General features: G+C 15.1%; 1 protein-coding gene across 1 annotated transcript, besides 25 other annotated features; it reads right to left on the reverse strand. All coding sequences in view use genetic code 6, as the record gives it.

Annotated features, from left to right (window-relative positions):
- The first annotated feature begins 125 nt into the window (after positions 1-125).
- Positions 126-157: a microsatellite.
- A 184-nt stretch (positions 158-341) lies between these two features.
- Positions 342-396: a microsatellite.
- Positions 350-408: a microsatellite.
- A 1271-nt stretch (positions 409-1679) lies between these two features.
- On the reverse strand, positions 1680-3717 carry IMG5_085560 (hypothetical protein; the record flags this gene model as incomplete). Its single annotated transcript, XM_004035811.1, has 3 exons — positions 1680-2609; positions 2747-2893; positions 2940-3717. Coding segments are annotated over 3 exons (1855 nt in total), but the record flags the coding sequence as incomplete, so codon positions are not given.
- Positions 2621-2721: a microsatellite.
- A 418-nt stretch (positions 3718-4135) lies between the features above and the next one.
- Positions 4136-4171: a microsatellite.
- Positions 4159-4188: a microsatellite.
- A 105-nt stretch (positions 4189-4293) lies between these two features.
- Positions 4294-4322: a microsatellite.
- A 66-nt stretch (positions 4323-4388) lies between these two features.
- Positions 4389-4452: a microsatellite.
- Positions 4389-4474: a microsatellite.
- Positions 4393-4456: a microsatellite.
- Positions 4394-4496: a microsatellite.
- Positions 4435-4505: a microsatellite.
- Positions 4506-6320: 1815 nt separating this feature from the next.
- Positions 6321-6429: a microsatellite.
- Positions 6430-6839: 410 nt separating this feature from the next.
- Positions 6840-6967: a microsatellite.
- Positions 6903-6976: a microsatellite.
- Positions 6977-7638: 662 nt separating this feature from the next.
- Positions 7639-7668: a microsatellite.
- A 318-nt stretch (positions 7669-7986) lies between these two features.
- Positions 7987-8014: a microsatellite.
- Positions 8015-8081: 67 nt separating this feature from the next.
- Positions 8082-8112: a microsatellite.
- A 228-nt stretch (positions 8113-8340) lies between these two features.
- Positions 8341-8377: a microsatellite.
- Positions 8378-9871: 1494 nt separating this feature from the next.
- Positions 9872-9914: a microsatellite.
- Positions 9915-9920: 6 nt separating this feature from the next.
- Positions 9921-9986: a microsatellite.
- Positions 9987-10014: 28 nt separating this feature from the next.
- Positions 10015-10099: a microsatellite.
- Positions 10100-11705: 1606 nt separating this feature from the next.
- Positions 11706-11749: a microsatellite.
- An 805-nt stretch (positions 11750-12554) lies between these two features.
- Positions 12555-12609: a microsatellite.
- Positions 12556-12609: a microsatellite.
- Positions 12610-13931: the final 1322 nt, after the last annotated feature.

The following is a 13931-nucleotide window of genomic DNA, read 5'->3' on the forward strand; positions in this document are numbered from 1 at the left end:
AAATGTATTATATTAGTTTATAATTTATTTTTAAAATCTATATAAAATTTTTTATTTTTATATATATTTCAATTAAAATATCTTTAAAATATTTAAATTTCATAATTTAAATTCTTTAAAATTATATAAATAAATTTTTTAATAAATATAATTTTTTTTAAAAAAAAAGAAATACAATAAACAATAAATCAAAAATATAATATAAAAAAAATTAAATTATTATTGAAATTAAATTAGAAAAAATTATTATTTATTATATTCTAAATATTATAAAGATAAATCAATGATAAAAAATTAAAAAAAAAAACATTTATTTAATTTTTTAAATATATATATATAAATATATTAATATTTATATTTAATTTATTTTTTATTAATATTTATTTATATTTATATATAATTATATTATTATCTTTTAATCTTTTTTATTAAATTACTTAATTAAAATCTATTTCTAAAAAATAATATATTAATATATGAATAAGCTTATTTTAAAAAAAAAAAAAATTATTATTTTAATATAAAAATTTACAAATAAAATATATTTTAATTTATCATATTTTAAAATTATTTCTTATATTATCATATTACTAATTAAATAAAAAAGTTTTATTTTAAAAACTATTTTCTAGAATAATTGGTGTTTTTTTTATTTTCTTTACTCCAACTCCATATGAAATAGATGTAATTTCCGTTTTAATTACCTATTTAGCTTATAGAAATTACTTACTGAAATCATAAATTCCATTTATAGGATTAAAATTTATAATATTAGCCCTTCTTTCATTAACAACCATATTAGCAGCATTACTTTATAGTATTTTTTATGTTTATATTATTTTAGAATTTTTAACATGCATAATTTTATCGAAATTATTATTCGGAAAAAACTTTTTAAAGATTTTAATTCTATCGAAATTTTATAAAGGTTCTTGTTTATCATCTTAAGTTTTTTATTCGTTTTAATTGGCTTTTGAATGTGACATAATAATACTATTTATCATTTATATTAATTAATGATTTTTCTAATCCTTCTAATCATCTATTTTTTTATCATATTTAATACTTTATTATGAATCAATTTAACTATCTTCATTTATACTTTCTAATTAGTTTTAATAAATCATCTAATCGTCATTTAATGTCTTATTATTTTATTTAATAGTCTTTTTTTTCTTATTTTCCTTTTTATATTCATTTTCTTAGTCATTATTTTCATAATCTGTTTCTGTGTTTATATCTTAAGTAAATGACATTTACCTCCGAGGAGCTCTTTTTAAATAATTTTTTTTATCATGTTTATCTTATGATTATATTTATGTTTGTGAATTATCATATCCTTGGTTTGTTGTTTCTTGATTTTAAGATGAAATTTTTGAATAAGAAAAAAATAAATCAGATTTCGATTATTATTTTACAGAATCTACTAAAGATGATTTAGAGTTAGATGAATATTCACTTACTTAATCTTACATTTAATCGATTTTAAACAAAAGCATGATTTCGGATCCTAAGCTTTATGCATTTTCTCTAAAGATCTCTGGTATCAATTTATTTAATTATATGAGAAATCTAGATATAATTATACATATAAAAAGAATATATATATAAATAAATATAAGTATATATATATTTATCGTTTTTTTGTAAGATATATATATATATATAATATCATTTACAAAGGCTAGTAATTTCTATTTTTTTCCTTCTTTATATTTAAGTGAATCTTTTTTAAAAAATAGAGAAATTTTTCTTTAAAATAATAAATTATTTATCAAAATATTAATGTGTTTTTCTACATTCTTAGCCTAAATGTCCTTCTGCTCCACAAGAATAACAGACTAGGTTAATTTATGAAAAATCTTTCAAAAAAATAATTTATTCTTGAATCATTTTATATTTTTCATAATCCTCTGAATTTTTAATTATTATTTCTAAAAAATCCTGTCTTTTTATTTTATATAAAGTCGATAAATTTACACTTCTTGCTGAGGCTTTTCTTTATAAACCTGAAAAAAATGAAATTTCTCCAAAAAGACTATTTTTTCCTAACTTTTTTATTACATTTAAATCTCCTTAACTCCTCAAATTTTAATGGAAAATTTCTATAATTCCATCTTCAATAAAATAAATAGACTGATCATCGATTTCTTCTTCTTTGAAAATTATTTCGTTTGGTAAAATAATTACTTCTTTCATACGAAAAACTAGCTTATTTAGAGTAGAAATTGAAAAGTTTTTTGTAAAGATTTAAAAATTCACTAAAATCTTCGTATTTATTTCAGTAATAATTTCATCTCGTAGTTTATTTGATAATTTATTAAAAACTAAGTCTTCAGCTTATTTATCTCTATCTTTTTGTTCTTCTGCAAGGAAATTTAAGTAATGAATAACTCTACTTTTCAATTGAAAATTTACTTGTTTTCTATTCAAAAATTTCTATATAGTACTCAAATTATTATTCAGTTCTTTAGAATTCTTCTCTATTTCTTATAAAATCATACCTATATTATTAACTGAATAAGCAAAAACACAAGAAAACATAATCATATTTAAAGAAGCGAAAATCTATTCATAAGTATTAGTAGGTGTTATATCTCCATAACCAACTAAAAAATAAATATACATATATAAATATATATATATATATATATTATTCATTATTTATTAATATATATATATATATATATATATATATATATATATATATATATATTATATTTATGTAATGTAATGTCTTCTTTACCTGTACTCATTGTAGTTACTGACCAATAAAATGATTAAACATAACGGGTTGTCCATGGAGAATCTTATATATGAGCTTTTTATACCCAATATATTTCAAATCCATTTATTTCTTAATATACAGCTAATAAATTCCATTCTATACAAACTAATATATAAATTTTTTTATATATATATAATCACATTATTTTTACCAAAATGTGCTGTAATAATAATAAATCCTAATAAATCAAAAAGTTTAAGTATATGCTTTTAATTATCTTTTAAAGTAATCAATTCTTGTATTTATTTTCTTTTATTTTATATAGTAAATACTCTTGAAAAAACTAAAAAATTATACAAATAAATTATAAAATCATGATCTGGATTATAACTTAATTAATTATATACAAAAAGCTTAAAAAAAATAGCAAAAATACTCATAAAATCAAACAAAAAATACGACTCCAAGTATTTTTTAGCTATTTATTTTCGTTAATGTATCACCAAATCTTTATGGAAAAACGCCGTATTGAAGCTAATACACAAATCAAGTATAAAAACCACTAAAATAATCCAAAAAATGACTCTAAAATGAATCTAATCTTATGTATTTTATCCAAAAAAAAACATTAAAGAACAATAAATGAAAAAAAGATAAGAAATTATAAACTAGAATATATTCCAAAAAATCAAAAATAGATCTGTTGGTAGTATAATTTTTACTTTAAATAATTTAAAAAAATACACGAATTTATCGAAAAGCTGATCTAGTTTATTATTCTAATTCTTAAGAGCAAAATAACTATAATCATTAATTACTTAATAATCATAAATTGATAAATTTATTGGTTTTCTTGAATAACTACGGTCTCTTAAGTTCTATATAAATATAGTGACATGCTAATTAATCCTATCAATCCTATTTTATGAAAATTTGAATACTTTAGAGATTATTTAGTGTGCTTTTTCGATATTATTTAATTATTTTTTCTCTATAAAAGCCTAGTTTTGGGTCTGTTTTTTCTAAACGATTGTTTGTGTATATTTTATAGAATTCTCGAATTATTCGTTATATTGTTTTTCTTTTTTTATATGTTTATGTTAATTTGATTTTTAAGATTTATATGATTTATATTTATTTAATTAATTTCGGACTAAAAATTCTTTTTGGCTTTCTCTTTTTAGTTAATTTTTTATTTATTAAGTTATTTAAGATTATCTTTAACTGTTTTATATTATTTTAGATTATCTTTTACTTTCAAAATCTAATTATTCTATAGGATTATCACCATTATGTTATTATTATAAAATTTAAATAGAATTTTGTTATATTTCCATTAATTATATTTTATTAATATCAGATTAATATAATAAAGAATTATTATTCATTTTAAAATTAATGCTTTTAAATTATTATATATATAATTATATATACATAATTATAAAAATACATAATATAAATAAATTTTTAAATATATGTTATATAAATAAATAAAAATGCATATTTTTATATATTAAATGTATTAAAATTAAAATAATATATCTAATAGATTTATTTTATCGTTAATAATTATTTTTATAATTATTTTATATAAAAATAGATTTATTAAAATTATTATTTACCTTTATATATATTATTGTTTTTTAAAAAAAATTAAAAAAAAAATATATATATATTTATAATTATATATTTAAAAATATATAAAAATATATATATATATATATATATTTATTTAAATAAATATATTTATTTTTATATAAATTTATATCTTTATTTTATTTTTATAACTAAAAATAATAATGATAAAACTAAAACAAAAATTATATGATATTTTACAATAATATAAATATACATACATATATCCTTTATTAGATTATCTTATTTTTGAAAAATAAGCTTAAAATATTATATAAAATATAAAAATCACTTAAACATAAGAAAAAACTTTAAAATTTTATTAAAATGAACTTCAAGATAGTATTTTTTAGTAGTTTTGTACTAATGGTTTGAACAATTTTGGCCACGAAAAGAACAAAGCTAACCTTTGTTTTATTTTGGGAAAATAAAAAGTGGGAAAGAGTCAATTTATTTAAAATAATTTGCATTAATTACATAAAAAAACGGACGAAAATTTTAATATAATCGAAATAAACTGCGGATCTTACTAAATACTATCTTTCGATGTTTTTTTTAGAATTTTCGAGAAGATATTAATCGAAAAAATATCAGAAATAATTGAAAAGTAGTCTTTTTTTGAAATAATATATGAAATTTATACATTTCCCTTTTAAAAAGACTACATTTTAATTTTAACAAAAAAAACTATTTTTAAAATTTTAGAAAATAAAATCAACACTTTTTTAGACGAACAATAAATGCAAAAATTAGAAGAAATTTATATTGAAAATCCGCAAAATTTCGATTAAATTTATACTAAAATTTACACTGAAATTTTCGAAAAAAATACTGTAAATTTTCTATATTTTTTAAATTTAATTTTAAATTAAATTGAGTAAGATTTTAGTAAAAAAAAGGCTACTTCTGGCATATATATATCCTCTTTTTTATTCGATATACTCAATTATTTACAGGGCTACCATATTCTTAATAAAGAAGGCTATTAATATACCTAAAGTGTGATTATACTAGAAAATTTTGACAGTCTTTTCCATTTTTATTAAAATGATTAGAGGTTTTTCGACTTCTTGGACCATATATTACTAAGATTTTACAATGATATATATGAAAGAGATAGTTTTCCAATATTTATAGAAAGCTCTAATAGTAGATTTTACACAAAGGAGTTATTTGAGATGATGCATATCGAATATACAGCATTTCCTGTAATAGAAATTTAAGGAATAGCAACCTAACATTTATAAGAACATTTCAAAGAAATTTTAAATAACAAATAAGTATAAGCTTTAGGTAGATATTTTGGTGAAAATCTATATTTATGGAATAATTTTTTTAAGAAAACCTTAATTTAAGAATCTAAATTTTAAGTAGAAAAAACAGAGTTTTTTGAACAAGAATATAATATTTTTTTAAATAAACTAAATTCCATTTACTTAAATAATACACTAGCTGATATTATAGATGGCGAATATCCTTAATAAATACTTTTTTCATTATTAGATTGTTTCTAGTGTATGATAAATAATAAAGGATAACTATTTTTATATAATAAATACTCAGAAACTAGACTTTTGGAAGATCCTATAATATAGTCTTTATAAGATTCTGGCATTTTATATAGTAAATATTATTATTCTAGTATGGAAGTATCTAAATAAATATATTTGAAGTTTTTTGATAAATACTTAATTGAAAAATTACAAAAAATGGATTTTTTAACTAAAAAATAATTCTATAATTGGAAAAAAAAATACGGTATGGAAAGTAAAACACTAAGAATGAGAAGAAATAGACTTCCATTTAGATAAAAACAATAAATAAATACTAAATAAATGCCTGATTATAAAATTCAGTCAGAATTACCTTCTTTTAAAGCCATTGATTATTAGACAGCAGATTTTAGTTTTACAGAATTTTTTCTTAAGTTATATTTTTAAAAAAGAATTGAAATAATTATATATATATAATGTTATTTAAATATATATATATATAAATATTAATATTATTTATATATATATTTTATATTTATATTTTTATATATATATGTGTATCATTATATATATTTAAATAAGTATTTATGTCAGTTTAAAAATAAAATAAATATTTTTAAGTTAAGCATATATTAATGCTATGGATGCTTTGTAAAGTAAATAAAAGAATAACAAAATATAATTAATAATAAAAATAATGAAATATTAAGGATTTAAGAAAAGGAAAAAATTATTTAATTATAAAAATTGGAAATTTAAAAATTTAATGAAATTCTTATTAAAAAATAATTTGTTAATATTAAATAAATTTAATATTTAGAAAAGGAGGTTACTTAATTACAAAAAGATTTATTTTTTAAAGAAGAAGCATTATTATTAAATAGATAATAGTATGAAATATAAAAAAAGGAATTAATTAAATAAATATGTATTATGGAATCTAAGATAATATTTTTAATCGAAAATTAAAATAAATAAGAAAGAATTTTAAAAAAATAATAATTATAAACACATAATAAAATAAATAATGATCTAGATTAAAAAATTAATAATTATAATAAAAAAAAAATTATGATAATAATAATAATAATAATAAAAATAATAATAATAATAATAATAAAGTTTTAAAATTAAATTCATAAAGAAGTAAATCTGAATTTAATAATTAAAAAATTCCTGAAAACAATTCATATTAAAATTTTATTTTTTATTCATAAAATTAAAAAAAAAAAAAAAATTAAAATAATTCAGATATTATAATATTTCAAGATTAATATATAAATGATGATTTAAACTTTTTAAACACCATTGAAAAAAATTAGATTAATAATAAAGAATCTCATATTAATATTTAAAATTTAGAAAATTAATTATAACTATAAAATTAATAATATTAAGAAATTATATCATAACCATAAGTTTTTATAATTTTATAATATTTATATATAAATATATAAATATAGAAATAATTAGATTCAAAAAACAAATATAATTTAAGAAAATAATTAATAGAAATAATTGAAAAAATTGCTTTAACTAATAATAAATTATATCTATTAAAAAAACAAATTAATTAATGACTTAATATAAGCTAAATTTCAGTTTTTTTTTCAATATATAAATTCAATCAAACAAAGAAAAATGTATACAATTAATTTTTACCTCTTTTTATCTATTCCGTTTTTTAATAATTAAATTAAACGAAAAAAAATAATATAAGTTATTAAATAATATTTTTAAATGATCTTTATTTTTTTTATTTATATTATAAATACATTTAATTAAAATAAATAAAATAAAAAAAATAAATAACGATACTTTAATTTACAATAATTATCTAATTTTTAAGATTATTTTTTAAATAAAAAAACATAAAATTAATTTCCATTTACAAATTAAACCAAAAAGATTTAGACTAATACATATATATATATTTTTAAAAAATCCATATTTATTAATATATAAGAATTGCCTTTAGATAATAAACATTTTAAAATTAAAAGCATTGCTTATTATAAAGCATTATTTGATAATAATATACTTAAAAATTATTTTTACTTATAAATAAAAATAATATATATATACTCTCGATTTATTTTATATTTATTTTAATAAAAAAAAATTAAGAATAAAAAAAAAAAAAAAAAAAAAAAAAAAAGATATTATGCTTTTAGCCTATAAACATATTTTAGATTAAAAAAAGATTATATTGGGTTCATGTAGACTATATATATATATATATATATATAATATATAAACATTTAATTTTCCAAAAAAATAAATATAAATTTTAGAATCTAAAGGAAGAAAATTATTATTAGATCAACTTGTTTATTATTTTTTTTTTATTATTTAAATCCTTATATAAATAAATGAAAAAAAAAATAAAAAAATAAAGGCAATAAATTTTTAAATAATGCCAAGTTAATTTGAAGAAAATTTAAAAAAAGAAGATTTCAATGATCCCCGAGAATATTGTCGTGTAAAAAAAATAAAAAAAATAAAAAAAAATATAAAAAAAGTTAACCTGCTTAGGAAAAGTAAATGATATTAAATAAAAAATTAACTAAGAAAATATAATATGGGATATTTTAATTTTCTGTGACACAATATGTGAATAAGAAGGTCATATAATTGAAAAACCTGTTTAAAAATATATTTTATTTATTAAATTTTAATTTTTTATATATAAAAAAAACAAAAAGGAAAACACAGTCCAAACATAACAATTTTTCAGAAGTTTTAGTGGAAAATACCATAATGTACATTCCTGTTGCATTATTTTATTTAATAAAACCGAAAACAACTCAATTTTAGAAAAGTCTTTTATTTCCACAACAAAAGTTAAATTTGGAACATTAAATGAGCAATAAATACATGCATATTCATAAACAGATTACCCAAAGTATACTCCTATATAAATATAAATATATAATTTTTTAGAGGTAAATCTGGAGGATATGGACTATAGGATATAGGTTTTACATTTATAGAAAGAATAGAAGGTTGTTATTCCAATGTAATAGGGCTTCCAATACATGAATTATGTAAAGAATTAATAAATGGCATAAATGAATTAAATTGGAAATGAGAAAAAAAAAAAAGTCAATATACATATTTAAATATAAATCAAGTAAATATTTAATCTAACTAAAAAAAAATGAAAGAAAAAGAGACTATATTTATATATATATATATATATTTTTTTTTTTTGTGGGAAATCTATTTATTTATATTTTATATATACAATTATTTTTTTTTTAATATAAAAAATAAAATAAACTTTATCGTATATATATATATATTTAAAGAAAAAAAAAAAAAAAATAAGTTCATTATAAATTCTTAAAAAAATTGTTAAACTAAATTTAATCCATAAAACTCTCTCCAAAAATACTATCCTTTTATTAAACATTTAAAAACTCAAATAAGTTCATTTTCCCTCCTAAAACATTAACAATACACTCATAAACAGGCGGAGGTGACAAATATTTCCCTTTTTTAATCATATGAGATCTATCTGAGGCAAAATTATCAAGCATAATTTAATAAGGGACAATTCTAAACATTGTATCTTAATCTTTCCTTGGTTTTTTAAAGATTAAAGATTTAATAAGATACTCTTAAAAGTCACTTGGGAAAGGTAAAATAGTATCAAAATCATAAACGAAACTCTTATTTAATTTTAAATTTTTATGAATGAAAATTACATGGTAATCCCAAATACATAAAAAATCATTTAACATATCACCTTTTAGTTATTGTTTTATAAATGTTTATTTAATTTAGTTTGTTATAAAAACAGCATAACCTTTATTTTCTTCTTTGTTTAATTTATTTGTATCTAATTATTATTTAAAACTTTCGCATAGTTTATATATGTTTTCTTCACAATAATTGGTAGTGTATATTTACTTTTCTTTTTGGAAAATTGAAATATTAAGTTAAGTATTTTACATATTTATTGAAAGTTTTTAATTTATTTTAAAATATTTATATTTAATATACATAATGAATATAATTGTATATATATATATTATTATATTAATATATATATATGTATTTATATTTTTTATTTTTTTATAATAATATTTGTTTTTTTAATATAATATATATATTAATTTATTTTATGTATTAATTATAAATAAATTTTGTATTTTTATATATATATTTATAATTATATATATTATTTTCATATTTTATTTATGTTTTATTTATATATATAATAATTTATTTATATTTAAATATTAAAAAAAAGTGATTTTTTTAATATAATATATTTTATTTTTTTTATAGACATAAAATTTGTTATCAATTTTCTATTAATAAATTAAAAAAAATAATTATAATTTTTTATTAATCTTAGATACAACTAGAAAATAAATTTCGTTCCATAATTTAAATTCAAAATATAAAATTGAAAAATATAGTTAAATATTAAAAAAATAAAATAAAAAATAATTAGAAATTTATATTTTCTAAAGTTATATATTCGTAAAAATAAAAGAATTTCTTATTTTCTTATTAATACTTGAAAAAAATAAAAAAAATTAAAAAAAAATATTTTCATTCTTCGAAAAAAAAAAAAAAACATAAATATATTATTTTTTTATATATATAATTAAACTTAAAAATCTATAATATTTTTTTTTTTTAAATTAATTCATTATTTTTACAATTAATTAAGAAAAATACATATATCCAAACAGTCGTTTTTTTTATCAAAAAAATTATTATTATTCATCTTCTTAAGAATCAAAAGAACTATCACTCAATCTATTATATAAATTTTATATAATAAATATATAAATATAAATATTCATTTTGTAATAATATAAGTACTTTCGAAAACTCTCTATGTATCTCTTTTTAGTCTTTAATTTTTTATTAGTTTGTAATTTCTTTTTGATTATTTTATATTGTCTCTTTATATATTCTATTCTTTCTTTTTAGTATTATTCTTCTGTAAAATCTATTAATTAGGAATTCAATTATAAAAACTATATCCTTTCGTTTATAATAGGACATATAGGGCTAGGAGGATTAGGATATTCAATAATATTGAGCATTGAATAAAGGTTTTGTATATTTTTTTTTTATAAATTTTATTTATTTAATAAAATATATTTTGTATTTTATTTTTATTAATACATATAATTTAATCTCAAATTATATATATTATTAGATTTTTTTTTATCATTAAATTATATTAAATATTACTCGAAAATAAAATAATTTGAAGTTAAAATTTTATTTAAAAAAAAAAAAAGATTAATTATTTAAAAATGAAAATTTTATTATGTTCATATATTTATTTTAATAATAAAGTTAAAATTATATATAAAAATTGTTTATTTAATACTAAAGAAAAACATTAAACTAAAAATTTGTTTAATAAATTTTATGTATAATATTAAATTAAATATGTTTTTTATTATTATAACCAAATGTTTTTTTAATTTCATTTTTATATTTAAAATTTAAAGTTTTACTTTTATTTATATATAAAATATTAAAATCACGAAAAATTAAAAAATTATTAAAAAGCGGTAAAAATTATCATTATATTAAAAAAAAATATGAACTTAATATTTATTAAAATTATTAATAAATTTAGCTCTTAAATATTTAAAAAAAATTTTTAAATATTAATATATAATAAAAAAATATATTAAAATAATATAATCATATTATTTTAAATTATTTATTATATTTTATAAAATATAACTATTATAATTATAAAAAACTAATATTTTTATATTTTTTATTTATTTAAATTATAATAAATTAATTATGTAAAATACATATTATTGAACAAAATATATATTTAAAATTTTATAATAAAAATAATATATTTATATATATATATATATATTTTTATATATATATATATTAAAAAATAAAAATATTTATAATCTAATAATTAATAAAAATAATAAAAACTAATATTGTGATTTAAAAATAGAAAATATATAATACTTTTTATATATATGATATTTTATTAAATTAATTTTTATATACCTTTCATATATTTATATTTTAACTAGTTTTTATTTCTTTTTTTGAGCATTCGTTTTTCCACCATAGTTTTATATGATTCATAAGAAAAATAGGCTATATATTAGGATCCAATTAATAGGAATAATTAGGACTTGAAATAACTTTATAAGGATTATTTTTGAACGGATTAATTTTTAAAATTAAAGGTGTGAAATCTTTTCTTTTTTATCTTTAATTTTTATTTTTAGAATATTTTTTTCATATACTCTTTTTATTTTTATAATTAAATTTTAATTCACTTACTTAAACTTAGTAATATCATCAATTATTTAATCTTATATATTCTAAAATAAATAAAAATTGTCTTTAAAATATTACTATATTATTTATAAATCTTAATCTGATTTAATATATTAAGTAGGTTGCCATTTAACTACAGATTAAGCAATTTATTAAGGTTATTAATAAAATTGAAATTTTAAGGTTATTGTAATTGTATTTATTGCTACTAAGTTAAATTTTATTATTAAAATTAATAGTTTTATAATTATTATTATGGTTGTTAATAAAATTATTAAGTATTATGTTATTGAATCTATTATTATTATTATGGCTATTATTATTAATTTTAAACATATATTTGTTAAATATAATTATTTTAAATAGATTTTTCTTATTAAATTATATTAACTTATATCATTATTATTGTTTTAATTATTATTAGTATTATTTATTATTATATTATTTTATTATAAATACTATTATTTACCATCTATATCAATTTACTTTTTTATAAATTCTTATTATTAACTTTAACTATTGCTTTTTTAATTAAAACTTATATCAGAAATATTTTAATCTTAATAAAATCGTCATTATTTTAACAATTAGAATATTACTCTTAATTTAAATATATATTTTTGCTAAATAATATAAAATTTATATATAAAAAACAAATAAATCATTAATATTGATATTTTTTATTTATATTATTTTTTTATACTTTTATTAATAATTAGAGTCTTTATAGTCTTATTCAGTATATTCAATCTCTTAAAATTCTTATTATTTACATTTTTATTAAATAAAAGAAGTAATTATAATTTAATTAGGAAACCTTTGAATTGTTTTATAATTCTAATTAATTAATATTTAGGGGAACTTATTAAATATCTTGCTAATTTAAAAAATTCTAATTTTAAATTTATTTTTAATCATCTTTATCTTAATTTACTTAATAAAACTCTTAATCTATATTAAAAATCATAAAAGAAGAATTATTTTAATCAATTTAATAGGGGTTTTTTATAAATTAAGTAATTACATCCCAAGTAATATTTTAGTTAATTTTTTGATTATTTAACTTCTTTTTTTTCTGTTCTGAATTAGTTAAACTTTTAATATTATTAAAATTTCCGATTTATACATTTTTTTTTTATTTTTCTTTAGTAAATTTTTAATTATCATTATTTAATATTTAGGAAAAAGACTTTTTTTTATCACTATTTGTTTACGAAGTGTTTTATAAATTTTATTCTATTAAGTTCCATTTTTAATTTTCTTATTTTAAAGAGTTGCTTAATGAAAAATATGTATTTTATTAATTTTCACCATTTAAAATTGATTTTATTTATTATTATGCGAATGTTTAATTTTATAAAAAATAATAAATTTCTTATTATTTTTATTAATTTTGATATGCGGATTTCCATATATTTAAAAAAGCATCATTTAATATTTTCTAAGACTTCTTTCTATTAAAATAGTCTTATCCAAAACTATTTAAAGGCATCTCATTTAATATGTTTTAAAATCTTTAAAATATTAATTTATTTAATTAGTTGGAAAGCGTATAATTAATTTCAGATGTTTCTTAACTTATCAAATCATTTTATATTCGCTTTTTTTAATTTACAATTGAATCATTCTAATATTTTTATAAAACACTTCTTTCATATTATTCCATTATTAATAACAAAATTCCATTGTTTTAATATATTAATTATTAGTTTTTAAGTAATATTTTCTTTAATAATTTTATTCTCTGTTTTTGAGTAAGCCTATTTTCAAAAATA

Source organism: Ichthyophthirius multifiliis (assembly GCF_000220395.1).
Source record: "Ichthyophthirius multifiliis unplaced genomic scaffold scaff_1120509250627, whole genome shotgun sequence".
In the NCBI taxonomy this organism is placed as follows: domain Eukaryota; phylum Ciliophora; class Oligohymenophorea; order Hymenostomatida; genus Ichthyophthirius; species Ichthyophthirius multifiliis.